The sequence below is a fragment of the Pestalotiopsis fici genome, assembly GCF_000516985.1.
Source record: "Pestalotiopsis fici W106-1 unplaced genomic scaffold PFICI_Scf_4, whole genome shotgun sequence".
Lineage (NCBI taxonomy): Eukaryota > Fungi > Ascomycota > Sordariomycetes > Amphisphaeriales > Sporocadaceae > Pestalotiopsis > Pestalotiopsis fici.
The window spans coordinates 1,918,015-1,944,562 of NW_006917094.1; the positions used below are offsets into that span (position 1 = coordinate 1,918,015).

Sequence of the window (26,548 nt, forward strand, 5' to 3'; positions counted from 1 at the left end):
GGGGGATAATGTAGCGACCGCATTGTGTTGTAATAGTAGCATGAATTTGTTCCACTTTGTGACCCAACCACATGAGTTGTAAATTATCCCACGAGTGATACGATTGGGATTTTCTGGTTGCATAAGTACCCCCATCGGACCTAATTACATTTGTTGAAAGATTGAAACATGATCTTGTGCGTGGGGAAAGGAGAAGAAATAATTATGAGTGAGTGAAAACCTACTACGTACCATTGGGCTATACAGACTCTACAGTGGTCGCCTCCGCCTAGCGCGTCTCCAACTCTGTTTACAACACGCGCGGTGGGAGCATCTTTAGACCCTGACCCCAAGAACGAGAACAACAGGTTTTGATGACCCTTGGCAGGTACTGCTGGAATCGTGGCCACCAAAACGAAGGGCTGTTCTGGAGTATATAAGAAACATCATAGAATCGCCATGGCTTCAAGTATCTTGCGCATAGCCATTGTAATCCATTCATTTGGAGGAAATCATCGTCATCATCGACATGAACTCGATTTTCTCTAGTCTTGTTTTCCTCGTGGCGGCGGCTTCTCAGGCCGCCGTTATTGCACCTCGCTCATCTGGTACTGCCTTTGTACAATTGGCCGAGTCTGCAGGAACCGCTACACACTTGGGCTCTGGCTTCATCTACGGCTTTCCTGACAATGGCACCGAAGCTTCAAACGCTATCCCGGATTACTTCCTGACTGATATAGGCTTCCGTGCGGGTCGCGCGGGAGGTGCGCAAATCACCGCCCGCGGCTGGGCCTATGGCGGCAAGGCCGAGTATGATGCACGTTTTCAGTCGACGCTGTCCAACTACCGGACTGTACGAAAGTATGGTGCCGACTTCCTCTTGCTCGTTCACGATCTGTGGGGTGCCGATGGGGGAGCCACCGAGAGCACTCCTTTTCCGGGTGACAATGGCAACTGGACCGAGGCGGATCTTTTTCTCAATCAACTCATCTCTGACATGAATGAGAATAACATGCTTGACGGAGTCGTTTTGGATATCTGGAATGAACCCGATGGCTTTGGCTTTTGGGCTCGTTCATGGGATCAATACCTGGAGTATATTGGTCATGCCCACAAGATGCTCAAGTACATCTCCTCGACCATTATATAAGACGGACACCGTTTGCTGATGCTTGTTTTAGGGCGGCATTTCCATACTTGTCCATTAGTGGCCCATCAATGGCCAACGCGCCTGCACTTGATAATTCAAATTGGCACACTTGGTTCGAGTACATGGCTGCCAACGACGTAATTCCTGACATCTACTCTTGGCATCAGATTGGTCTGTGGGAGCGCGAGCCGGACAGGACCGTCTCCGACTTTAATGCATTTCGTGAGCAGTATGGCCTTCCTTTCCGCCCACTCGACCTGAATGAGTACGCCTGGCCCGACGAGCAGAACCCGGCGTCTTCAGCCTACTACCTAGCCCAGCTCGAGCGGAACAACATTCGCGGCCTGCGCGCCAACTGGGGCGGCGGCTCAAACCTACACGACTTTGCGGCTTCGCTTCTGGGAAAGGACGAGAATGGCGCTTACTACCCCAATGGAGAGTGGCAGCTCTACAAGTACTATGCCGCCATGCAAGGAGACCGCGTGGTGACTTCTGCCTCTTCCGACAAACTCTTTGATGCTTTTGCCGTCCGCGGTGACACTGTCAAGATCCTTGCTGGGACCAGACTGACATCGGATGCATACGACATTACAGTCACGGGTCTCGAAAGTACCAGTCTAGGCTTGAGCGGTGTGCTCAGCATTCGTACCACCCGATTCGACTGGAATGGAGCGACAGGTCAAATTGATGCACCCGTGGACTTGGGGACGGCAGACTACACTTATACTGATGGAACGGTATGTTGAAGAAGCCAGAACCCCTATCTGACTAAACGCTGACCAAGCCTAGTTCACCATCAATTTGACACCGGCAACAAGCTCTACAGCCTATGCCTATGAGTTCTCTCTCTGAAGTGGGCGACTTTGCGCGTCAGCTGTGCTTGTCCGTACCTGACTCTCGCGGTTTGACATGGCGTATTTTATCGGGACTTTCACTGTTTTTGCCCAGAGCTTATAATAAAAAATTGATAGTTAAACTATAATTTCACATTATCGCATGTGCTTGGTATGATACCATTGAGATGATGACAAGGATGGCTTAACATGCTTGAATACCAGTTCCTAGTTTCTTGTAATTCTAGTCATTCGTTCTAGTCGAGAGAAATCGCTTTATTATTTGAGCTTGTCACGTAAGTACCTATTTATCCGCGATGAATAATACAATCAAATCCACGTATGGATATAATTACCATTTTCTCAAGTCGTCAATTTTGGGAGATATTCTATACTTATCACTCATTAATCAAATTGTGCAACATTTCTGGTAGTCTTCTTCTATCCATCACCCCAAAATTTTCCTCAACTCTTGAGGAATACCGGCATAGTATCCAAAGGACAATCAAACTGAATCGTCTGACCACCTTCGTAGCTGGTATTGTTGGAGAATGAAACCCATTTCTGGTCTTCTTGCAAGGCTGGCAAGTAGATGGCCAATCTTGTCTGCCCGGCCTCGAGCACGGGACAACACAAGTATTTGTTACCGTACATGTACTGCTCAGAAATCTCCCAGCATTTTGCGTCATGGGGAAACTCGTAAAAGAGCGTGCGCATGACTGGGGTGCCGTGTTCATGAGCCTGCCGCATCAACCCGCGAGTGTAATCCCTGATTTCTTCACGAATCCCCATGTAGGTCTTGCAGATTTCGTACACTTCGGGTCCGTACGACCACACTTCATTGTCAGCGCCGCTGCAGCAGGTCGCGCCTCCCGTTGTACCTTGCTGAGGCTGTCGTGGTTCACGGTCGCCGTGGAGTCGCATGACGGGGCAAAAGGTGCCCCATTGGAACCACCTAACAAACAGCTCCCGGAAATTCTTATCCGTAGGGTCGCCGCCGTGGAAGCCTCCTATATCAGTCGTCCACCATGGAATCCCGGCAAGTCCCATGTTGAGTCCGGCCGCGAGTTGGTTCCGAAAGCTCGACCACGACGAGGCAATATCCCCGCTCCACACTAGAGCGCCGTACTTTTGGCTGCCGGCCCAGGCACATCGCAGCAAGTTCACAATGTTCTCTTGGCCCTCTTTTTCCTGGCCCTCAAAAAAGGCGCGGGCATAGTCACGAGGGTAGACGTTGCCGATGCTGAGGTTGGAGCCGAGGTGGTATCGGTAGTTGTCAAAGTCGTAGGCCGTGTACTCTGGTTCCGCCTCGTCGAGCCAGAAAGTCTTGATGCCCTTGGAGAAGTAGTTCTCTTTGCATTTGTTCCAGACGTACTGCCGAGCGCTGGGGTTGGTTGCGTCAAAGTGAATGGTTTCACCTTCGAAATCCAATCCCGTCCGGACACCACGGTCGACGCGGATGAGGTGGCCTTGCTCCCGCATTTCCTCAAAGTTTTCCGACTTCTTGTCCACGGTGGGCCAGATGGAAACCATGAGTTCGATGCGCAAATCTTTCAGCTCCTTGATCATGGCGTCTATCATTCGAAAAGTTAATTAGTGAAAGACGGAAAAGATATATGGAGATATTCTTACCTGGGTCAGGCCAGTAGGTTTCGTCAAATTTCCACTCGCCTTGCTTGGGCCAATGGAAAAAGTCAATCACGATCAAATCAATGGGCAACTGTCGACGCCTGTACTCCCGCGCGACCTCCAGGAGCTCTTCTTGTGTCTGATATCGGAGCTTGCACTGCCAGAACCCCAGACCATACTCTGGCATCATGGGGACCGTTCCCGTGACTCGCGCATACGATTCGAGTATTTCGGCAGGTGTATCGCCTGCTACAACCCAGTAGTCCAGAGACTTGGTAGAGTATGCCTCAAAGCTCATTATGTTGCTTCCCAGAACTGCCCGCCCGATTGCGGGATTGTTCCAAAGCAGTCCGTATCCCAAAGACGAAACGGCAAACGGTACGCTGGCTTGGGAGTTTCTATGGGCGAGCTCGAGATCATGACCTTTGAGGTTCAAGTAAGGCTGCTGATACTGTCCCATGCCGAAGATCTTCTCGCTCAGATCCAGGCTCTCTAGACGGTAGGTCAAGTGGTAGTCTCCGCCAGGGATTGGCCGAAACTCGCGTGCCTCGACCTCGATGGCGCTGCATTTGGGGTCGACGATATCTCGACGGTTCCTGGTGTATTCCTCCAGGAGGAGTTTGCCGTCGGAGTTGTGGAACGAGAGCTTGCCCCCTTTTGTGATGGTAGCTGATATTTTGCCGTTTACAGCGCATGCGTGAGTGTCGTGGATGGCAATATCTGCCTTTTCAGCAGGTTTCTTGTTCAATGCCCAGTCCTCTGTGGGCATGCTTGCCACTTTGGTCGCGCGAACTCGAAAGGCATTGTCGCCCCAAGGTTCAATCCAGACTTTCTCGGCGTCATATTTGAAGCAGAGGCGGCCAGCGTCTTCGTGAATCATTTTGATTGTAATGTTTACTTTAATGGAGCAATATCTTATGTGAGAAATCTATATGTTTTGACGAGTCTTGGTCCTCAGTTTGACCCGATTTGACACTAATATAATGGGCATTTTGGTGGGCCTGGAGACCCCCTCCGGTTGAATAGTAGTGGTAGAATGCAGATCTCGACGATAATAAGGGATGTTGCGGTGGCGTTGCTGCACTCGAGACTCGCTTAGGCAGTCTCACCACCGGGGATTTTCCTTTGCCAAGAGCATGATGCGGGTGTTTCGCTGGTCGTGTAGGGACTCACTTGCCTCCAGAAGATGTTTTCTAGTAATTATTGTGTAGATCAATCGGTTCAAGTACAATTCACGCGCCGCCAGGAACTGCCCGTCGGGAAATTTAATCCCCCACCGGAGGCAGAATCAAGGTTCTTGCTAGCAAGGTATGCTCTCGTGAGAGCTCGGGGCGCTTCACGGCGATTCGACACGCGGAATCTACAGTGTCAATCCTGATGCGCCATAAAAGGACAGCAGACATGATGTGTGAAAATAACCAGGCATGCTAGTCATACCCACCACTATTATGAGCATTATACTTGAATGGGTGAAGGAGAAATACACCAGATGCTGAAAAAGATGGAAATTCAATTAATTCCTATGAGAGGAAACACTCTTTGAAAGTTTCCTCCCTGACCAACCCCACAACTCAAAAGATTGACGCGAGCTCAGTACGAGCCTCACTCAGTCTTGCCCAGTGCCTCCGTGGTATGAGCATATGCATCAACCTTGTACTTTGCAAAGTCGCGGGCCTTTACTCCATTTGCAAATAGGATATCCAACTCTTCATAAGTCTTGCTCTTTGTCTCGGGCAAGCGGAACCAGGTCCAAGCACAGAATGCCGCGGAACAAGCGCCCCAGAAGAATCCAGTCTTGCCTCGCCAGTTCCCAGCAGTAGGGTTGAGCATGTAGGGTTTGATGACATTGCAAACAATTTGCGAGATATAGTAGGCAATGCGACTGAGGCAGACACTCTTGTTCCGAAGTCGAGTCGACGATGTCTCGCCAATAATGGCGTAGCAAATGGGTCCCACTGTGAGGTAGTAGACGAGAAGCCATACCATCATCATGGAAGCTTGCGCATAGTTTCCAGCTGTAGTATCTCCGGCCCCAACACTGATGAAACCAACCGTCGCTAAGACGAGCGAGAGGAGACCCAGGCCGTAAAGGTAGAGTGTGCGGCGGCCACATACGTGCATCAGCCACCATGAGATCAAAGTTCCGAGGGAAGCGAGACCAAGGCCCCCAACAGACATCTGGAATGAAATCGAGGTTGGAAGTCCTGCCTGGACAAAGAAATAAGTCGGAGTTCCGCCCATAGCCGAGCCACAAAAAGGCTGCGCCATGAACGCCATGCATACAATCTCTGTACGACGCAAGTCTGTACCACGGAAGCAGTCGAGATAGGAGGTCCCTTGTGCAATTGTCTTCTCAAGCTCGTTGGTATGAACCATCATGGCGACAGTCTTTTTGGCTTCAGCTTTGGGTACGGATGAAAGTCGCATGACGCTTCTTTCTGCTTCAATGTAGTTCTCGGCCCTGACATGGTGCCACGGAGACTCGGGGGCAAAGAAGAGGATGATGAACAACGGTATAGGCCAGACCCACTGGACGGCAAACGGAATGCGATATGACCATTGCGTATTATTCTCCGAGAACCCCGTTTGGACTCCAGCAGAGATGAGCTGGCCTAGAGCCCAGCACATGTTGACCCAGACGGTGAGGTGTCCTCGTAGTGCCATGGGACACACCTCGGAGGCATACGCGGGTGCCATGGTTGCGAATACTCCCCACGGGATACCGCACAGGAACTCGCCTACCAGCAGGACCGGGAGGTTGGGCGCAAAAAAGGGGATAAAGATGAATCCGACAATGAATACCAGCGATGCAAGCAACACCTTTCGGTACCCGTATTTCTGCGTAAAATAGCCATTGGCAAAAGCACCAATGATGGTGCCGACCGAAACAGCATTCGTAAGCCCGTTCTGCCACGAGGCAGAGATTTGGTAGGAATTGGTGGCAGCGTCAAAGTCTCCATAGCGCTTCGAGAAGGAGGGCTGAGCAAAGAAGGAGCTGACCAGGACAATGTCGTAGCCCTCCATGATGATTGAACTTGAAAGCAGCACGGACCAAAGGACAGCAGTACGGTACTTGCGAATAGCCTGGAGAAAGGTCATGGCATGTTCCTGTTCTGCCGCCTCTCTGGCCAGATTATCGTCCTTGACGTCGAGGGCATTTTCGTGCTGGTCTATATTGACCGACGCCTTTTCATATTCCGCCATGAGGCAAGGCTTTTACCCTCGAAGAGAAATGCAATATGTGGTAATAAAACAAAGGAGTAGATGGGTAACATCTCATCTACTTGCGCCATGATCAGGACCACCCCTTGGTATTATATTGACAATACATCAGCAGTGCTAGCGAATCCTCTTGTTGGGATATGATGGGCTGACCCAAGAGCCCGGAGCATAATCAGACAAGGTCGAGACTTGAGGCCATAAGCGCAATCATGTTCCTGACCCCTGCTCCACAGGTACCAGTACCTGGCTAGGTAACAAGAAGCATCCACACCAAATTGGAGCCTTTGGCTTGTTCCTGTATGTGGAAACTGGGGAAAATCTGGGGTTTCCCCGGGGAATTGGCCGATCACCGGTAGGAGTCTGTATGATAGTGCCACTGAGAGCCGGAGTCACCACCGGAGCTAGGTGGGATGTGAGCAAGGTTTCTTGTGCCCCCACCGGACCGCCAAGCCTTTGGTTTCGTCGTCAACAGATACCGGTTTTTGGTCTCCAAGGCAAGGGAACTGAAGAGCCCATTGACACTGTGCGCCCCTGCGAGACATTGAAGGGAAATTGCTGGAAGAATAGAGAGAAAGAGAAACAGAAGACGAAAAGGGCACGAGAAGAAGTGACGCTGGTTGGTGCTAGGAGGTGGCTTGATGACGAGTCCCGCCCAAATGACGGATTCACGGGAGATCAAAGTGCAGTTTCTGGCCCAACATGATGTCTCCAGAATCTGAAGAGCTGTCTTCGCGACAAAAATACAGCTGCAGTATATGCGAAACCTCTTTCGCTCGCCGGGAACACCTCAATCGACACATGACTACTCACCTTCAGGATAAGCCATTCAGGTGCCCAGTGTGCGACAAAGGTTTTGCGCGCAAGTGAGTACCAATCCTAACTCATACTTCTGGATTCATTGACTCCGGTCTCAGAGATGTGCGAAACAAACATGTGCTCTCTCATGAACAAGAACCACCAAACGCCGGCAATGTCGTCTCGAATCGGGCTTGTAAACCATGTTCGAAACGTCGCATCCGTTGCTCTCGCGAGTCTCCGTGTAAACAGTGTATAGAAAAACAGTTACATGCAACCTGTATCTATCCCGCCACGAGTTCGAGGGGGAGGCGTCGACGAACGACAATCAGCCGGCAAGCGGACGACTTGTCGATACAAGATGGCACCCCGACAGCTCAGTCAGATTCGGACGCTGGTCAAGACATGCCCCTCTCCTTTCTCGCCGAAGCTGCCGCGCTCAATACAATCCTCGAGACACCGATAGCCGGCACGACTCAGGCCAGCATCGAGTTGAGCAATTCACATTCGGAAATTATTGGTGAAGCCAACGCGCAGTTCACCGAAACAACATCGACGCAACAACCGACGGCGAACGAACCTGATTTTGCCCTCGGAGCTAACATGGTCTACGACATGAGCGGTCGATACGATACTCAAGCTACAAAGTTCCTTTCCATAAACTGGATAGCACATCAGTACCAGACCTCTTTTGATCCTTTTGACCAACTTGGAGATATTTGCAATGTTTTCCCCACACAATTCCTCGACCCTTCAATGAATCTTGGCCAACCCGCCCAGGAGGACTTTGGCCCCTCGGTTGCGATCGAACAGCAATCTGCCACAGACCAGCCATCACAAGAAGTCCGGAGTCTCCTTTCTGATCCTGGTAGCGTGATATCGAGAGATTCGCACGGATCCGGAAGTTTCTTCTACATTGACGGCGATGGATCTCGCGCCTCATTGAGGCCAGGTTTTCATGATGTCACTCCTGATCAATCCAGGGCTTATTCGCACCATGAGAGAGACTTGGCTTCATTTGCGACGGCAGAAGTTCCCATTCAGTTGTATCAAAGCTTAAGGAGTAATATGCAGTCCGAGTTCAACGACGTAATTCACAATAAACCCCCATCATTCCAACAAGTATCCTCCTGGGTCGACTTGTACTTCAAGCAATTCCATCCAACATTCTCTTTCCTGAGGCGTCCGAAATTCTGGGACAAGGATAGTGACTGGGTGCTGCTGTTAGCCACGATTGCGGTCGGCACCTCCCTAAGTCACACGTTCGACGCGGAGAGATATAGGCGCCCACTCATGAAGATTCTTCAGCAAGCCGTGAGCCATCGATTTGCAATCATGAGGGGACAACAAGACGGTAGAACTGATTGGATATCTCCTACTCCAGAACAATCATTTGTGTCTGAATCGAAGTCATCGGACTTGACTACCCTTCAAGCCATGGTTCTTAGCATGCTTTGTTTGATACATGGTGCGAGGAATGATGAGATAAGCTTTGCCATGGCTGAAAGGCTCAAACTCGTGGACGCTTGCCACTCGATGCATTTGTTATCAAAACCATCAAATCACAACCTTTTTGATCCAAGGTGCGATCCCGAGGCTCAGTGCCGGGCTTGGTATCAACAACAGTCATTCGCTAGAATCGGATTGATGATATGGGTAAGACAAATTCAACCAATCCTGTTTTTGCCAAGTTTCTGAATGTTCCAACAGCTTCTGGACTTCATGATTGTATGCGAGTTCCACTGCCAACCTCTTCTGCAATTGGCAGACGTTATGGTGCCTTTACCGTGTAGTGAGACAGTATGGGACAACCAAACAATAGACCCTGAAGTTTTGAAATCTATTAAATCAGGTAAGAGGAACACCTTTTTGTTGTCCCTTTGGCCCGAACGTCTCCTCTTGGTGGATAACGCACTAATCTCTACTCAGTAACCGTTCTGGACGCTCTCGAGCTGCTATACATGGAAAAGAAACTCGTGGCCAAAATGAGTGAGTTCAGCAAGCTGATACTCATCTACGGAATATGCAGAAGAACCAAGGAAGTCTGTCTGCGAAGTCAGAGCCAATTGATGAACTGGACGCCATCAGCAACGATTGAGAGTCGAACCGAGGTCTACGAAAGAGGCGAAACCTGGCCCCCATCATCGAATCTTCTCTCCCAATGGCGCAACAGCGCCTGCGATTGTCTGGATATTCTCCATTGGTCAGCAAATAGTACAGCATTGGCACACTGGGGCTGGGAACACCCTACATTATTCCATCTTCACTTGTCCCGTCTCCTCATATTAGCACCACTGCGCCATATACAGACGCTTGCGACACCTTCACCTTCTCAGGATGTCATCAATCAAACAGGTATCGATAAGCATGCCAAGTCCCGAGAGTTCGTGCTACGTTGGTATCTTCAAGATCAATACAAGGCACGGCTCTCTGTCGTCCATGCTGGTGCACTTCTCTGGCATTGCAGGCGCTATAGCACTCGAATATTTCTTGAGCCATATGCCATATATGTTGCCACACTGGTTCTCTGGGCATATAGTACCGCTCTGCAGTTCTGTCAGTCGCGTGGATCAGAGTTGCCAATCCTTGATAACAATGGATCGCCAGCCACAAGTAACACGCCTGGATCAAACCCGCCGACCCATGCCTATTCGGACGCGACAGACCAGGACCTCACGGATATCATGTCCGTCGTGGTCTACTTGGACAGACCCATTGACGATGAGCTCGTCCAGACATACATTCGCTGGGGAGCCAAAATGACCGCCTGCTTATCCAGAGTCGGAGATATTGCGAGCCCTTCAGCGCCAGCAAAAATACTGAAAGAGGCCTTTAGACTACTAAGCCTGGAGAGAAATTCCGAGGCAAGAGACTACTCAATGAATGAATCATCAACCTCGAGCAGCGGTGAGTTGGTTTGGGGCGTTCGATCATCCTTCGCCAAGTCACTGGACTCTCTAATTCGAGCGACTCAGGAGCATCGGTATTGAGAGTCGGCAGGTGCTTGGAGCAGGATTCTGGTGGCTGCTTATTGTCAATCATGACCCCGCCCAGCCTCGTCTAAGCATGTAGCTACCCAGGGAAATAGATCTGTATCAATTATGTATTTAGTAAGATGCCAAGGCATTCACAGAGGGTTATACACCGTCTAATACGGAACAGTGGGGGGGAGGGGGTTGTAATCCGGCTGGAGTGCGGATAATATGAAAATAAGCAGAGACTTCGATACGCGAATATGATTGCCGACCCTCCCAATCCAATGCTGGCACAAATTAAACCTCTCACAATACGAGCATATCAGCGATTCATTATTTTGTATTTGTTGAGAATGGGTAATATGTGCCAAGTTCCGGGCACCTGCATACATAAGCATCCTTGGCTCCTGGGCATCGATACCGCTAATTCCCCAGAATCGCGCAGATTTGTGGAGTTGCTCTACCGTGCTATACCTTAAGTATACTGTACTACCGCTAAGGAAGGAGCCCATGCAATTGCGGGGAAGAAACAAGAAAAAAGCCACCGGATTCTCCCCATCAAGGGTCAATCCCTATCATGGACGTAAGAGGAGACAAGAGGGCGGCAGAGCAATTCCAGTTTGCTGACGCGGAACATCCCAAGATGACCTCGGAAAACCCGGTCATATTTCCAGGAGGGGCAAAGAGCGACATGATTATTCCTCAAGGATGATAGCAAGACAAACAGACAGTTCGAGGCGTGTAAGATATCACGTACATATGTATTCTGACATGCTGTTCCTCCATTGTCTTACTTCTATAGCTGGTGGAATTGCACTCGAAGACCACCACAACATATGGCCACTGAAGAACTTTTTACATGATGGTATCAGGCACTTTCAAAGCCATCTCTTGGCTGGCAGCGACAGCAGCTGCGAAATGTACCAGCAGCAAACCAAACTTTGTCTTCATCATGACCGACGACCAAGACATGCATATGAACTCTCTTGCGTATCAACCGTCTGTCCAGAAACATTTTGCAGAACAAGGCACATGGTTTCAGAAGCACTTTTGCACAGTCTCTCAATGCTGTCCTTCTAGGGTGTCTTTGCTAACTGGCAAGGCCGCACACAACACGAACGTCACGGATGTTGTTGCTCCCTACGGTATTGCGAATGTAGCTTGACACCTATGTTTGCTTGTGGCTGACTTTATTTAGGTGGCTACACAAAATTCATCAGTCAGGGTCTCAATGACAACTACCTACCAATCTGGTTGCAGGGAGCTGGTTATAATACTTACTACACCGGAAAGCTCATGAATTCCCATTCTGTCACTACATATAATCAGCCATTTGCCAATGGCTGGAACGGGTCTGAGTGTGAGTATTAGAGTACGCACATGGCATGCATTATCATACTGACACCCATTTGGCACAAAGTTCTAATCGATCCGAATACTTATGTGTACTATAATTCCTGCACGACGAGGAACAAGGGCCCTCCCACATACCATCCGGGAGAGTACTCAACCGACTTGATCGCTTCCAAGGCGGTTGGGTTTCTTGAAGAGGCCATTGCCGCATCTGACCGACCATTCTTTATCGGCGTTACCCCAATCGGACCCCATGGAGAAGTCATAGTAAACGGGACTGTACCCAGTTTCCGGGATCCAGTGCCAGCCGTCCGTCACGAGAACCTTTTCCCGGGAGTCAAGGTACCGAGAACACCAAATTTCAATCCTGACGTTGTGAGTGCCGTGCTACTTTTTGACATGAATGAAATATTGAGATGGAACTAACAAATCTCAGCCTGGAACTGCGAGCTACCTAAAGTTGATGCCACAGCTGACACAGGACGAGGTGGACTTCAACGACGAGTTTTACAGAAAACGTCTCCAGGCCCTCCAAGCCGTAGACGACCTCGTAGATACCATCATGACGCGGCTGGAGGCATCCCCAGAAGTCATGGCCAACACGTACATAATCTACACGGCCGACAATGGCTACCACATTTCACAGCACCGGCTTCCTCCCGGCAAAGCGTGTAATATCGAAGAAGACATCAACATTCCCTTTTTTATCCGCGGCCCCGGCATCGCCAAGGGCGCGGTCCAGACATTCCCGACTACGCACACGGACATCGTGCCGACATTGTTCACCTTGGCCGGAATCCCCTTACACGACGATTTTGACGGGGAACCCATCCCGGTTACGGACACAATGCTGGCCGCCTCGGAGCCCAAGAGCGAGCACGTTAATGTAGAGTTTTGGGGCACCAATTTGCAAGAGGGACTTCTCTATGCTGATCGCAGTAAGTTTACAAGTCTCTATCCGCAGAAAAGAAATACAGGAAAAAAAGAGTCATCTGATTGGCTGCACGAAAACTGGACATGTTTTAACACAACCTCTCAGTGACTTATACCAACAATACCTACAAGCACGTGCGCGTCATTGGTGAAGGATACGACCTAGCATTCGCCGTGTGGTGCACCATGGACCATGAGCTATACGATATGAAGGTAAAAGATACAATCCAACTGATATCCCGAAAGCCGACATGATTCGTCTATACTCCCCGGAAATAGAAGCTGACGTAGCAAAGGCCGACCCCTTTCAAATGAACAATTTATACGCTACATCCGGCACCATTGCCGGCTGGAACACGACGAGCTTGACGGCGCGCCTCAATGGCCTCTTGCTCACCCTAAAGGCCTGCAAGGGCAAAGTGTGCACGCGGCCCTGGGATACCCTGCATCCACAGGGCGCCGTGAAAAATCTAAAGGATGCCATGAACCCAGTCTATGATGACTTTTATGAAAATCAGCAGCATGCAGTGACCTTTTCCGAGTGTGCACTTGGCCAATTGCTCGAGTACGAAGGAGCTCTGGAGCCCGTTGCGTACATGACGAATGGGCAGAGGGACATTCGCTGGGAGGATTGGACGTAATTCGGTGTAGAAAAGAGGAAGTCTGAAGACTCTCTGGCGTGCCCGTATCTGATATTTCTAATCTAAGAATCCAGTGCTTGTTACTCCTGTAGCAATGTACCACTGGATTGTCTTGAAATAATAGAGGACTTTTGGTCGTCTCCATGGTTCATATCATAATAGTAAATTACTCTTTAAGTATGGGCAAATCTGACGAAAATTTCTTGAAAAGCAAGTTCATGTTGTACTATTTTTGGTATCCTCTAATTTACACGCATTATGCACATCAAAACTCATCATTATAGCGAACCTGCTACGAAAAGAAAAATCAAAACTGACCAGTGCTTAACAAACCCATCAATGCCGCCAACCGAAACTCCCTCGCTCGAGATATCAAGCGAATGCTTTTTGTCACGTATATACATATGTCATCAAACACTTTAGTTGTCCAACCAGTCCAGGAACTCTGGTGTAAAGTAGCTGATGACAATGGTGGCACCGGCTCTCAGAATGCCCTCGGTAACCTCAAAGGCCATTGTCTTCAAATCAAAGACACCCGCCTTTGCGGCAGCATGTACCATGGCATACTCGCCACTGACGTGGTAGGCTGCTACTGGCAGATCCTTTCCAAGCTCCTTGGCATCACTGATAATGTCCAAGTACTGACTGGCCGGCTTTACCATGATAATGTCTGCACCCTCGCCGATATCTCGGACAATAGCTCTCCTGGCAAGACCGCGGCCTCCGGGAGGCAGCTGGTAGCATTTCCGGTCACCGAAAGATGGTGCCGATCCCGCAGCATCGCGGAAAGGTCCGTATAGGCAGCCAGAGAACTTGGCGGCGTAGGACATGAGCAAAGTCTTGTGGGCAATGCCCTCCTCGATGAGCTTGAGCTTGATGGCTCGGATGCGGCCGTCATTCATATCGGAGGGGGCAACGCAGTGCGCTCCGGCCTGGGCGTATGCCAAGGCAACATCGGAAATACGGTCCACGGAAAGCTGGTTGTTCAGGGTTCCGTCGTCCCGGAGAATGCCGCAGTGACCGTGGGAAGTGTACTCGCACAGGCACACGTCCACGACAATGAACAATTGAGGGAATCTTTGCTTGAGCAGTCGGATGCTCTGGATGACGGGGCCCTTGGGATCATCGGCGGCGGTACCGAGGGCGTCCTTGGTGCCTGGCTTCAGAGGCACGCCAAAGAGGATTACGGACTTGAGGCCCTTGCGAACCAATGGCTCGAGGAAAGGGATAAGCTTGTTCAGACCCCATCGCTTCTGGCCGGGCAGAGAGGGAATGAGGGTCTCGTCGTTTTCGTCGTCGGAGATGAAAAGAGGGAAGATGAGCATGGACTAGTTCATGATTTGTTAGCCCAATCTGCGCATTTGCGGGCAATTCGTGGCTGGTGCTTACCTTGGTCAGCTGGCGCTCAGCTTGCCATGAGCGAGCCAACGGGTGGTGGTAACCACCGTGAAGCTGGCTGGAAATGTCTCCGGAAATGCTGACGCTGGTCGCAGTGGTGCTGGCATAGGACATGTTTCGCGAAATGTGCGAGGCACGGTCGTCGAGAGTCGAGACAGAGGGAGGGACTCGGGGACGTCGGGCGGCATTCTGGCCGTCACGGATCGAAAGATCCTGTACGAGGCTAGAGAAAGACATGCTGGGCGAGATGACAATTGGATAATGGAATCAAATTGACACTATTCTTTCCGCCAAGGTAATTGGATGCCTCGAAGTAAAAGCTAAAAACAGTGTTGTTGAAAGATGGGACGGAACGAGGAACTGTTGAAGATTGGTGGCCGGTGACTTCGGGTGTTTAACAACCAAAGTGAAATATTGCGCGCACAGACGACTAGGGCCGTTTCGAAACACTGCAAGAAACAGAAGAGCGGAAGAGGAAGGGATTCGTTGTTGTTGCCCCGATAAAAACGCGATCAATGCGAAAGGGAAAGGGGAGAAAAACGGATTGAAACCTCGAGAAAAATGGTCTATTCGGGAGATTTATTATCTGCTGCTGACTGGTCAAAAGTTTTGCCCCTCGATAAAGTCCCTGACTTCTGGCCGGTAGGTAAGATGCATTCCAGCTGCGGCGCTCGGCATCGCGCCATCTTACTGCTACCGCCCCCATGTTGAGCCGCTCTTTAGCCCAATCAGCGGGTGACTGTTAGAAAGCACCCACAACATATTCTCCGCTCCCGCCGAGCTTCCGTCTCTCAGTGGGGGAGTATCAACGGTCGAGCCGAGGCCGAGGTGATAAGATCAGTCTGATCAATTCGAGACCCCCGGCATGGGCGTATTCGCCTATTAGCTTGCGCCTCTATCAGGTTGCTTTTCCCGTCAGTGGAAACATCACGACTGAAACAGGTCCTGGCCCCAGGAAGCAGTGTTACTCCTCGTCGGAGATAGCTGTTAGTACTATTTGAAAGGGCGCACAAGCTGTCGTTCACCTGTCCGCATAAACGATTTGCACAACGTAGCTGCCAATATACCTAGGCTTGTGTCATCTTGAACTCACTCATCGCATGTGGTGCTCGCTAGGTCTGATGTCAGACTGGCGGACTTGCTATATCATAACTTTATGGCCGTATCAGTACCTCTAGGATGGATCAAACTACTGAAACATAGATGACAAGAATAAAAAGTGCGCTCTTTCAAAAGTGAGCTGCATTTTGGATGCGTATAGTCATGTCGAAGCAGGATGAATAACTATGTCTCCGACTCTACCACTTTGGCTCTCACAGATCAGCTTTGTCTTTGACTTCAAGGCAAGAATAACACAAATCGACACAGGAGTCAAGATAAAAGCCAAAATGTAGCTTCTACACCAGGTTGTGCTCCTTCTAACTTGTGTAAATAAGCAATCGGAATGGACATATGGATAGATGCATGTCTTTGATATGCTTCCTTGTGCAAATATCAAATATTATTCGTACATGGGTATTTGTCAAACAAATCACTATAAAAGCCAGTACAAAGTTGCCCAATGCTCGGGTGACACAAAGTATTGGCACATAGTAGAGATTTGATTCTTCTCCAGCTTCTGCTATAGATATTGATACTCGTGCTTATTCTATCTCGCCATGGGCCCTGTCTTCTCTATCTGGCAGCCCTCGTAAGACCCCATATCTCGTAGCTTTTGAGCCTGCAAAAGGCTGCAGGTCTCCCTTGTCTTAGATTCTGCTACATTTTCCTCGTCACTCAAGGCATGACCCGAAAAGGTGTGGATATTGACCTGCCCCATTCTCTCGGTTGATCTCTTCGACTTCTTGAAGTGACCCTCAAGGGATCAAAGGGGTCACTGCTTTCGGAACGCATTCCGCTTGATAATCGCTGGGAGGCACACTCTGCTCAAAAGGTCAGGTCTGTAACATGGGATATTTCAGTCACCATCTCTCCATTCTTTTTGTGATCATCAAAACCAAGCATTGTAATTAAACCCCCTTTCAAACGCCGGACCTGATGCATTACATACACGCATGAACGACCAACGCCAGAACTCATTGACCATTATCAAGAGACTGACGGCAAATTTATGCCGCCAGCTTTCTCTCGAGCTCTCTCTCAACCTCGTACTTGAAGTCGAAGAAGTTCTTATCAAAGTGGTGGACACGCACGTATCCGTCCTCACCACCACTGGCGTAGCCCTTGCCGGTAGGGTCGCAGGCGACGGTGTTGAGGGGACCGAAGTGACCACGCACACGGCCGACCTCGTCCTCGAAGATCTTGTGGTAGAAACGGGCCTCGAATTTACCCTGACGGGCAGAGGTAGTGGTGACATCCATGGCAGCTTGACCACCACCGAGGATGACGAGATCCTTCTTGGGGGCGATTGAGGCGCTGTTGAGGGGTGTATCGGCGGGGTACGTCTTCAAGATCTCCAGGTCTCTAACTGCGATCAAGCGAGCTGTCTTGTCCTTGGAGGCGGTGATGAAGTAAGTTCGGTCGGGGCCCCATTGCAAGTCCGTCACTTGCATGTTGAGCTCGTGGACAGGGAGGTTGTCAAGCTGTTCGCCAGTCTACGAATCATGTGTCAGCAACTTTTTCTTGCCGCTCCGTGTCTCTTGCGCGTGGAAATTGTCCTTACCTTGCCGTCGTACTTGGACACACTACCGTCTTCGTGACCAGCCAGAATGTACTTGCCCAGATAACTCCATCCAGCAACGGTAGCCTTGCTCTCGTCGCACACAATGGTCAACTCTCTCTCGTCACTCTGCTCGGCATCGACGTCGGGGTTAATGTTGAGGACGACGATCGAACCCAGGTGACCCATACGCTTCTCCGTCACACCGAGCAGCTTGCTGCCGTCGGGGCTGAACTCGACGCGCTTGATGGCTGTCGGGAACTCCCAGGTCTTGAGCAGGCGGCCGGTCTTGATCTCCCAGAGTCTGATGGTGTTGTCGGCACTGCCGGAGGCGATCATGGTGCTTGTCGGCTCGACGTCGACGGTCCAGATGGCACCGACGTGGCCCTTGTATGTTCCGAGACGCTCGCCATTGTGCGAGAACCACACGCAAATCTGTTGATCCTTGGAGACGGAGAAGAGCAGGTCGCCGTCGGGGTTGAACCTGGGATCTGGTCAGTATTGAGCGATGCGGGCATGGTGGGGTCAGTGCAAGTCTGTCGCGCGTACTTGATTTGGGTCAGAGCACGCTCCTGAAGGACTTGTTAGCAAGATAATCCAGCGAAAATCAGGGGAAGTGCGCGGTAACGTACATGACCGGAAAGAAGAATAGGTCTCATCTTTGCGGTTGTGCTGTGTTTGTGATGGGGCTGATGCTGCTCTCTCTCCCCTTCCGTCAGTCAAAAGTTCGCGAGAGTTTTGCAAGTATTTTGGTGGACGAGGGGCACACGGGAGCTTTTTGCCGATAATTTCCCGCAGAGTAGCACTACCACCAGCTGCAAGCACCACTGGCTGCGAGCGAATACGTACCGGTACACTTTTTAGGACAATGCTTGAAGGAAACCAGTTCTAAATGTTCCCCGGATTTCTTTTTCTGTAGACGAAGGCGACTGCAGCCTTCTTATTTCTATTTCGCCTATGTACTTTAAATGTAATGGTCCGCAGTGAACCTATTTTGGGCATCTTGTGCCACTCACTGTATGCTGGCCCATCTTGTGACTCGACCACTAAAACCTATAGGCTTCCAATGTTGAGTCACCGCGAGCATGTATGCGCCAAAGGCAATTTGCTGTGCTATGTTATTCTGCAATGCCAGGGCTTCTGCTCCACATATAGTAGACTTACGTACGGAGTCGCGTCGACTACGGTGAGTTGCAAGCCGAATTTTCCCATCATTACAGAGCATCCATCATACATTATGTAGTGTACCTGGTCAGTCGGCTGTCCTCGTGTACAATTGGATTTTCGTTACGAGAACGCCGATAAATCGCCGTTGGACCAAGGGAATTAATTGTCTGCACGGATAATTGCTTTCTCATGAGGCGGTGACTTTTGCAACAAAGCCTTCTTGTTTTCCCCTTCATGACGATTCAACACGTCCTGGGGATATATTCAGTGATAATCCTTTCATTTCACCGCGCTGGTCTCCAGCCTACTACTAGTCAGTTATATTTGATGAACCGTCGGCCGCACTGAGAGTGACAACCAGCATCTGGCGCTATTACACGGGCCCATAGCGTCAATTTCTCTGATAGACACCGTGAGCCAATACAGCCCTAAAATGCTGGTGGCCTAGGTACATGCTGATGAGTTATCCAGAGAGAAATCTTGACACACTCGAGTGAGTCATTTCGTCGATCAGTGCTGTCGTCAGTACAATACTAGTACTGTATCGAGACAGTTCCATACACTGCAGCAGCGCATAGAGCAGTCGTTGGCGATACATACTACGTGCCTATCAACTAGAGGCGGTCCCTGCAGGATTTTGATTCGCGAGTCATAGGCACCACGCGCCAAAGAGGACCCTGGCGGCAGAAGGAGGAAAAAAAATTTGTTTACAAAGATGACTTTGACAACCAGTGTTCGGCATGGAATTGTCCCCTCCTCGACACCATCAAATCTGAATCCGATCCTGCGAATGTCAGGACAACAGCGATTGGCACAGTCTGCAGGCTTGCGGCTCATAACACCTGCGCCTGCTACTGTTGGACTTGGCAGCAACAGCAGACTTCGAAGTGTCGCACTCGCCCGTGCCTATTCATCATCGGCTCAGTCTCCGGTGTACGGCCCCCGAAAAACAACCGTCTGCAGGTCAAGGTACGTCAAATAGTAGGTGGTAGCAGCCGCTGCAGCAGCACCACCAGGCCCATCCACTCCCTTGGAAAGAGATTCCCACGGCCTCCTTCCCGATGCGATGCGCCCACACCAACTTTATTCGGCGCCATCGCCAGGGCTGACAATCTAATCTCGAATTCTCATTCTCTCCAGTTCAACTTCAAAAAAGTGTCGTCTGCTAACCCGACACTTTATTACAGCCCTGCATCGTTATCGAGCAGCCCTTTCTCAACCCACTGCCGTATTCGGCCTGTTCCTACTACTTCTACTCATTTTGTCAATTCCTCATCCTCTTCTTTCGTACCCCACCGCAACTTTTCGTGCAGCTACCCCGCCATGGGTGCACAAAGGCTTGATGGTAACGCCATCGCGAAGGCCATTCGTGAGAGGCTCGCATCCGAGATCGCTGAGAAGCAGAAGCTCAACCCTCGATACAACCCATGCCTCAAGATCATCCAAGGTGTGTTCCAGCAGACTCGTCGGCCTCCATTGACCATATGAGAATGCTAATTCAACGTCTTTGCAGTTGGTGAACGACCAGACTCTTGTATGTCTCTTCATGAGATGCGATAATGTCATCGCTGCCCTCAATGTATTTCTAGCTCTAATTTTGTTCCAGCGACCTATGTGCGTATGAAGCTTAAGGCTGCTTCCGAGGTGCGTAGCGTTTTGTCTGCAATTGACTTCCTTCATGCCTTCTAATGCGTTGCTACATAGGCAAACATCAGCTGTGACAAGCTCGAGTTTCCGGAGTCCGTGACTGAGGCCGAGCTGCTGGCCCAGCTACACCAGCTCAACAACGACCCTGCAGTCAACGGAATTCTCGTGCAACTGCCTCTGCCCAAGCACATCAATGAGTATGCCATCACTTCTGCTGTTGCCGATGACAAGGATGTCGACGGATTTGGCACCAACAACATTGGTGAGCTGGCCAAGAAGGGCGGCCAGCCTCTCTTTATTCCCTGCACTCCCAAGGGTATCATGGTTCTGCTTGAGGAGGCAGGTGTTGAGCTAAAGGGCAAGTACGCTGTCGTCCTCGGACGCAGTGATATTGTTGGTAGCCCCGTCAGCTACCTGCTCAAGAACGCCGACGCTACCGTCACGGTCTGCCACTCTAGAACTCAGGATCTGCAAGAGCACCTGAAGAAGGCCGACATTGTCGTGGCAGCGATCGGCAAGGCCAAGTTTGTCAAGGGAGAGTGGCTCAAGCCCGGTGCCGTTGTCATTGACGTCGGAACCAACTACATTGAGGACAGCACCAAGAAGAGCGGTCAAGCTTTGGTTGGCGATGTCGACTACGCCTCTGCTTCCGAGGTTGCCTCCGTCATCACTCCCGTCCCAGGTGGTGTCGGCCCAATGACTGTCGCCATGTTGTTGCAGAACGTCGTCGACTCTGCCAACACCTACCTCGCCAGGCAGAAGCAGCGACACATTGTGCCACTCCCGCTCCACCTCAAGGAGCCTGTTCCTTCGGACATTGAAGTGTCGAGGGCGCAAGTCCCCAAGCACATCACCAAGATCGCCGAGGAGGTCGGCATCTCGGCCCATGAACTGGAGCCGTACGGATCATACAAGGCCAAGGTCGATCTGGGCTTGCTCAAGCGTTTGGAGCACAGGAAAAATGGTCGTTATGTTGTCGTGACTGGCATCACGCCCACCCCATTGGGTGAGGGCAAATCCACCACCACCATGGGTCTCGCACAAGCTCTTGGCGCGCATCTCAACCGTCTTACCTTTGCCAATGTCCGGCAGCCCAGCCAGGGTCCCACTTTCGGAATCAAGGGTGGCGCTGCTGGCGGTGGCTACAGTCAGGTTATCCCTATGGATGAGTTCAACCTGCACTTGACTGGCGATATCCACGCCATCACCGCAGCCAACAATTTGCTTGCAGCTGCCATTGAGACTCGTATCTTCCACGAGAACACACAAAAGGATGGCCCGCTCTACCGCCGTCTCGTACCTGCCAAGAATGGCACGAGAAAGTTTGCTCCTGTCATGTTCCGACGCCTGAAGAAGCTCGGCATTGACAAGACGAACCCCGATGATTTGACCGAGGAGGAGATCAGCCGCTTTGCACGATTGGATATTGACCCCGAGACCATCACCTGGAGACGAGTTCTCGATGTCAACGACCGTCACCTTCGTGGCATCACTGTCGGTACTGCCCCTACTGAGAAGGGTCAAGTGCGCGAGACTGGCTTTGACATTTCTGTCGCAAGTGAGTGCATGGCCATTCTCGCCATGAGCACCGATCTCGCAGACATGAGGGAGCGCCTGGGTCGCATGGTGGTTGCCACCTCTCGCGCAGGTGAGCCCGTTACCTGCGACGACCTTGGTGCTGGCGGTGCTCTTACTGCATTGATGAAGGATGCTATCAAGCCCAACTTGATGCAAACTCTTGAAGGTACTCCAGTGTTTGTGCACGCCGGACCTTTTGCCAACATTTCGATTGGCAACAGCTCAATCATTGCCGACAGACTTGCCCTCAAGCTGACTGGCACTGAGCCCGATGAGGACCACAATGCCAAGGCTGGCTTTACCGTCACAGAAGCAGGATTCGACTTCACCATGGGCGGCGAGCGCTTCTTCAACATCAAGTGTCGCACTTCTGGCCTCGTACCTGACGTTGTCGTCATTGTCGCTACCGTTCGTGCCTTGAAGGTTCACGGTGGTGGTCCCCCGATCACACCCGGTGCTCCCCTCAACGCCGTTTACAAGGAAGAAAGCGTCGAGTATGTGCGCAACGGTTGTGTCAACCTGGCGAAGCACATTCAGAATGCCAAGAGCTTTGGCGTTCCCGTTGTGGTTGCTGTCAACAAATTCGCTACCGACACCGATGCCGAGATCGCCGCTGTCCGCGAGGAAGCAATCAAGGCTGGTGCTGAAGACGCCATCTTGGCTAACCACTGGGCCGAGGGTGGCAAGGGTGCTGTCGACTTGGCAAAGGGTGTCATTGCTGCCTCAGAGAAGCCCAAGGACTACAAGCTCACATATGAGCTTGATGGAAGCGTCCAGACTCGCATGGAGGCCATCTGCCAGAAGATGTACGGTGCCTCGGCCGTCGAGTTCTCTGAGCTCGCCCAGAAGAAGGTTGATACGTATACAAAACAGGGCTACGGCAACTTGCCCATCTGTGTAGCAAAGACGCAGTACTCGCTGAGTCACGATGCTGAACTCAAGGGAGCTCCTACTGGTTTTACTGTTCCCATCAGAGACGTCAGGATGGCCGCCGGTGCTGGATATCTTTACGCTCTTGCTGCGGACATTCAGACCATCCCAGGCCTTCCCACTGCACCCGGATATCTGAACGTGGACGTGGATACCGAGACTGGCGAGATTGACGGTCTCTTTTAGAGAAACCACGACTACGAGGAAGTGAGACCTGTCATAGCCATGGAAGAAACCGAAGACGAAAGCTTCTCGGACAACTCCCAGAGTAGGACTATGCACAGCACTGATGACTCCTCGGAGAAATCGAGACAACGGGTCTCAGCAATTGAGTCTCTGAGGGCTCATTTGAAGGAGCTTGGAATAGGTCAACGACGCGGTCCCATTGGTAGAAGTCCCGTATCCTTGAACTCCGAGGATGACGAGTCTCCTAAGCCCCAGACACCAGACTTTCGACAGCTGCTCCGACGACTATTTGGCGGCTCACCTGGATGAACACATGGTAGAAGTCTTGTTTTATTTTATTTTTCTCTAGATTTGTTCTCTCAACAGAACTCCGGAAACAGCTCTTAACAGCGAATTGGCGATGTGGTAAATGCATTCCCAGCGAGGGACTCGGAGCAACTGGTGTTCAACCCTGGGCATTTGATACCTTCAACGGCGGATAAAAAGGGGAAAATTTTGGATTTCTTTTTTTTGTGTATGTTTACCTTCAATAATGATCAAGATAAAGACTGCAGCGAACATCGATGCATAGAATAGACAGAAAGTTGTCAACCCGCACTAGGACCACGGTTTGTTTTATTGTTTCTGACATGGTACCACGAATAATGCTTGTCGACACGTAAAGGGCACTGTGAGGCTATTCCCGAACCAGGACTGTTGATTTGTACAACATGATCAGCAGCAGCAAGTGGCAAGAACCAAATAAGCAAAGGTCTGAATTGATGTGTACTCAACTTGAATAGGTATCTACCATCTTAAAAACAACAAGTCCGAGGATTTCCACGCGGCATGCAGGTGGTAGAACCTAGGTAACCTAGGTAGGTAGTCTCCCACGAAGCAGTCATCTTATCCACATTGAAGTCTTGAGGCTCCCAATTTCGATCTTCGTGTTGACCATATATACCATGACATTGGAACGAGACTGCTATTCAAATGTCTGTCCATTTGCAAAATTACCCAGGTACCTACTTTGTCTTCCAAAAACCTCACCACTGGTCGCTGGTGGACCCGCTTTTTCCGCACTTCTTTGAGCGGCCACTGAGACTGCACCTTTTTGAAACTGGAAGGCAACTGCAAACTCACACCAACACCAGGGCAACGTACAGAGTACCTCGACTTCCACACAATCTGGCCCAGGGAGCAGTTTCTGCGAGCACTTCCAAGAAGAGATCAAATCAGTCTCATAATTATCCAAATCAACAAGACGCAAGAAGGCAAGAAAGCTCGTCCCCCTCTGATTCAAGAGATGACTCGACATCATGGCTAGGCTGTCAGACCTGCCTGCAGAGCTATTCGACGCCATCCTGGAGCATCTCTACATTGTCGACCTTTGGACTCTCCTCTTATCTCAGTCAACCAGCAGACGCTTCCGCAGAGTCGTTCAGTTGATTCTCTCAAGATCAAACCTCCCGTACACTGAGCAAGTGACAGATGAGGATGAGGATGACGATGACGATGACGGCAGTAGCTACTGGTGCTCCTATGATATCAATGTGATGCTGTGGCGCAATTTCAATTATATCTTTAGGCCTACCAGCTGTTTCACGGTCGAAGAGATAGAGCAGCAGAATAATTACTACCTCACCATTGTTGGTAATCGCGCGCTTTCCTTCCAACGTCTTCGTTGGGTCAAGGAGGATCACTCGCGGCAGGCGTACCTTCGCCCGGAGGCAAGTTGGCGACATCTCACTATAGCTCGGCCCTGTCAGAAGAAGCCTTTTACGCGATTGGAGATCATTAGGTCGTACACCAGTGACGAGCATGGCGACGAGGTTGAGTACCTCCGCCTCGACCTCCTCGACCAAGGCATTCTCACCATGGGCTTGTTGTACGATACGCTCCTCAGCGATATGGTCCACTTTGGCAACAACACCGGCGGTTGGGTGCTGCATAGAGGCGTGCGGCTACGCAATTATGATCTTCTTCTCGAATACGAATGCTTCGTCATTAATGATGATGAGCTTCTAGATCTCGGTCCAGACAGCCAGCAGTGCGCTATTCTCCACATCGAAGGTGCTGCGGTAGAGGCAGATACGGAAGTGGAATCTTGGACCGTTAATCACGACTGGACGCCATCAATGATAGAGCCTGATCGGATTCGCTTTCTGAATTGGGACGGAGAGCACGTGTCGGAATCTACAATCAAAACGCACCTGCAATGAAGACTTGGTGGGCCGGATAGTGGCACGATGAACTTAATCTTAAGGACGAGAGGTCGGACTATAGCAAGACGGACTTTGAGATGGATACCAAGTGGCTGCTTTCACATCGTGGTTTTCATGTCTTCCCGGACTGTCAACCTTGAAGTGAACATGCCCAACCAGGTGGATGAGCAAGCCACACAGATCATGGAGCATCGAACCTCTCTTTAGGCTTCCAAGCTTCTATGCCATAACGGAAAATGAGATCTTAGGCTTTGGAGTTGGCTAGGGCCACCTGGATGGCATCGCTGCCTCTGGCGGCGCCAGGAAAACACAAAAATACTACAGCATAACCTTGTTTTCCAAGTACCACCGACTTCATGCTTTCTCCGATGGCCAACTCGGCCAGATCGCCTGTGTTATTTCGGCGTACTTCTTTGCTGCAAGAGAAATAGAAAGTTAGCATATATATAAAGGCCAGCCCATGATTTGACTTGCACTGCTTCTACCATTTCTCTACTCATTCCATCATGACTTACTTGTTCAATCCTTTTGTCAGCAAGATGCATGTTCCTTTCTGGTCGTCTACCGTCAGTGCGATGTTTGAGGTCGTTTGGGTCATTTGTTTTGTGACGATGGCGCTCCTTTTCCTGGCCATGCTGCAAAACCTGTTGCAGCACCCTGATGATGACGACGACGACGACGATTTCTCGCTAGATGGATGGGATAGCGAGATGTCGTCTGTTGCCGATTCGGACTACGATGGTGACGATGAAGATGAAGAAGACGAGGAAGATGAAGAAGAAGACGGGGACGAAGAAGAAGACGGGGACGAAGAAGAAGACGAGGACGAAGAAGAAGACGAGGAGGACGAAGAAGAAGACGAGGAAGACGAGGACGAAGAAGACTCTTCCAATTCCGACACCTTAGTATACTTCTCAGACGGCAACGACTCCGAGACCACGGCCACTGCTTCACTGACAGATGCCGATACCCTCAGTGACATGGACGAACTGGAATCGGAATAACGAAATTTCTTCTCGCCCTCCATACATCATCCGCGGCACGTTCTGGATCAATCTCAGAGTCTCTCTACGTCGCCTTCCTGTTTGCCTAAAGCAACTGTTCCGGAAACCTTTATTGGGAGCAGTGAGATTCGGCGGTGAAAATTTTCTCTTCTCTTGCCCACGGTGTACCAAGGGCTACTAGGCAGCCTTTGACTCTGCAAAGAAGGTTCAAATACTTGAAGACCTTTCTCCGTCTTTGCCATGTTGGCGCCTAGAAGGTTTCGAA

The 26,548-nt window shown here is 50.6% G+C and overlaps 11 protein-coding genes across 11 annotated transcripts; 7 read left to right on the forward strand and 4 right to left on the reverse strand.

The window, feature by feature from the left end:
• Positions 1-508: 508 nt before the first annotated feature.
• Positions 509-1,981, forward strand: PFICI_06579 (uncharacterized protein; the record flags this gene model as incomplete). Its single annotated transcript, XM_007835160.1, has 3 exons — positions 509-1,104; positions 1,161-1,866; positions 1,919-1,981. 3 exons carry the CDS (start codon positions 509-511, stop codon positions 1,979-1,981), a joined length of 1,365 nt encoding a protein of 454 aa, XP_007833351.1.
• Positions 1,982-2,427: 446 nt separating this feature from the next.
• Positions 2,428-4,471, reverse strand: PFICI_06580 (putative family 31 glucosidase ORF2; the record flags this gene model as incomplete). The annotated part of the gene is made up of 2 exons (XM_007835161.1): positions 2,428-3,536; positions 3,595-4,471. 2 exons carry the CDS (start codon positions 4,469-4,471, stop codon positions 2,428-2,430), a joined length of 1,986 nt encoding a protein of 661 aa, XP_007833352.1.
• Positions 4,472-5,193: 722 nt separating this feature from the next.
• Positions 5,194-6,795, reverse strand: PFICI_06581 (uncharacterized protein; the record flags this gene model as incomplete). The annotated part of the gene is made up of 1 exon (XM_007835162.1): positions 5,194-6,795. The coding sequence occupies one exon, from the start codon at positions 6,793-6,795 to the stop codon at positions 5,194-5,196; it is 1,602 nt and encodes a 533-aa protein (XP_007833353.1).
• A 1,218-nt stretch (positions 6,796-8,013) lies between these two features.
• On the forward strand, positions 8,014-10,598 carry PFICI_06582 (uncharacterized protein; the record flags this gene model as incomplete). The annotated part of the gene is made up of 3 exons (XM_007835163.1): positions 8,014-9,264; positions 9,319-9,460; positions 9,538-10,598. 3 exons carry the CDS (start codon positions 8,014-8,016, stop codon positions 10,596-10,598), a joined length of 2,454 nt encoding a protein of 817 aa, XP_007833354.1.
• Positions 10,599-11,445: 847 nt separating this feature from the next.
• PFICI_06583 (uncharacterized protein) lies at positions 11,446-13,510 on the forward strand (the record flags this gene model as incomplete). The annotated part of the gene is made up of 6 exons (XM_007835164.1): positions 11,446-11,728; positions 11,782-11,943; positions 12,004-12,311; positions 12,373-12,874; positions 12,976-13,082; positions 13,166-13,510. The coding sequence occupies 6 exons, from the start codon at positions 11,446-11,448 to the stop codon at positions 13,508-13,510; spliced, it is 1,707 nt and encodes a 568-aa protein (XP_007833355.1).
• A 419-nt stretch (positions 13,511-13,929) lies between these two features.
• On the reverse strand, positions 13,930-15,145 carry PFICI_06584 (Delta-aminolevulinic acid dehydratase; the record flags this gene model as incomplete). Its single annotated transcript, XM_007835165.1, has 2 exons — positions 13,930-14,838; positions 14,900-15,145. 2 exons carry the CDS (start codon positions 15,143-15,145, stop codon positions 13,930-13,932), a joined length of 1,155 nt encoding a protein of 384 aa, XP_007833356.1.
• A 1,871-nt stretch (positions 15,146-17,016) lies between these two features.
• On the reverse strand, positions 17,017-18,226 carry PFICI_06585 (Eukaryotic translation initiation factor 3 subunit I; the record flags this gene model as incomplete). Its single annotated transcript, XM_007835166.1, has 4 exons — positions 17,017-17,502; positions 17,571-18,051; positions 18,117-18,139; positions 18,200-18,226. The coding sequence occupies 4 exons, from the start codon at positions 18,224-18,226 to the stop codon at positions 17,017-17,019; spliced, it is 1,017 nt and encodes a 338-aa protein (XP_007833357.1).
• A 1,223-nt stretch (positions 18,227-19,449) lies between these two features.
• On the forward strand, positions 19,450-19,851 carry PFICI_06586 (uncharacterized protein; the record flags this gene model as incomplete). The annotated part of the gene is made up of 2 exons (XM_007835167.1): positions 19,450-19,665; positions 19,720-19,851. The coding sequence occupies 2 exons, from the start codon at positions 19,450-19,452 to the stop codon at positions 19,849-19,851; spliced, it is 348 nt and encodes a 115-aa protein (XP_007833358.1).
• Positions 19,852-20,057: 206 nt separating this feature from the next.
• PFICI_06587 (C-1-tetrahydrofolate synthase) lies at positions 20,058-23,075 on the forward strand (the record flags this gene model as incomplete). Its single annotated transcript, XM_007835168.1, has 4 exons — positions 20,058-20,181; positions 20,248-20,268; positions 20,341-20,378; positions 20,439-23,075. 4 exons carry the CDS (start codon positions 20,058-20,060, stop codon positions 23,073-23,075), a joined length of 2,820 nt encoding a protein of 939 aa, XP_007833359.1.
• Positions 23,076-24,373: 1,298 nt separating this feature from the next.
• PFICI_06588 (uncharacterized protein) lies at positions 24,374-25,276 on the forward strand (the record flags this gene model as incomplete). Its single annotated transcript, XM_007835169.1, has 1 exon — positions 24,374-25,276. The coding sequence occupies one exon, from the start codon at positions 24,374-24,376 to the stop codon at positions 25,274-25,276; it is 903 nt and encodes a 300-aa protein (XP_007833360.1).
• A 509-nt stretch (positions 25,277-25,785) lies between these two features.
• Positions 25,786-26,283, forward strand: PFICI_06589 (uncharacterized protein; the record flags this gene model as incomplete). The annotated part of the gene is made up of 1 exon (XM_007835170.1): positions 25,786-26,283. One exon carries the CDS (start codon positions 25,786-25,788, stop codon positions 26,281-26,283), a length of 498 nt encoding a protein of 165 aa, XP_007833361.1.
• Between the last annotated feature and the right edge of the window lie 265 nt (positions 26,284-26,548).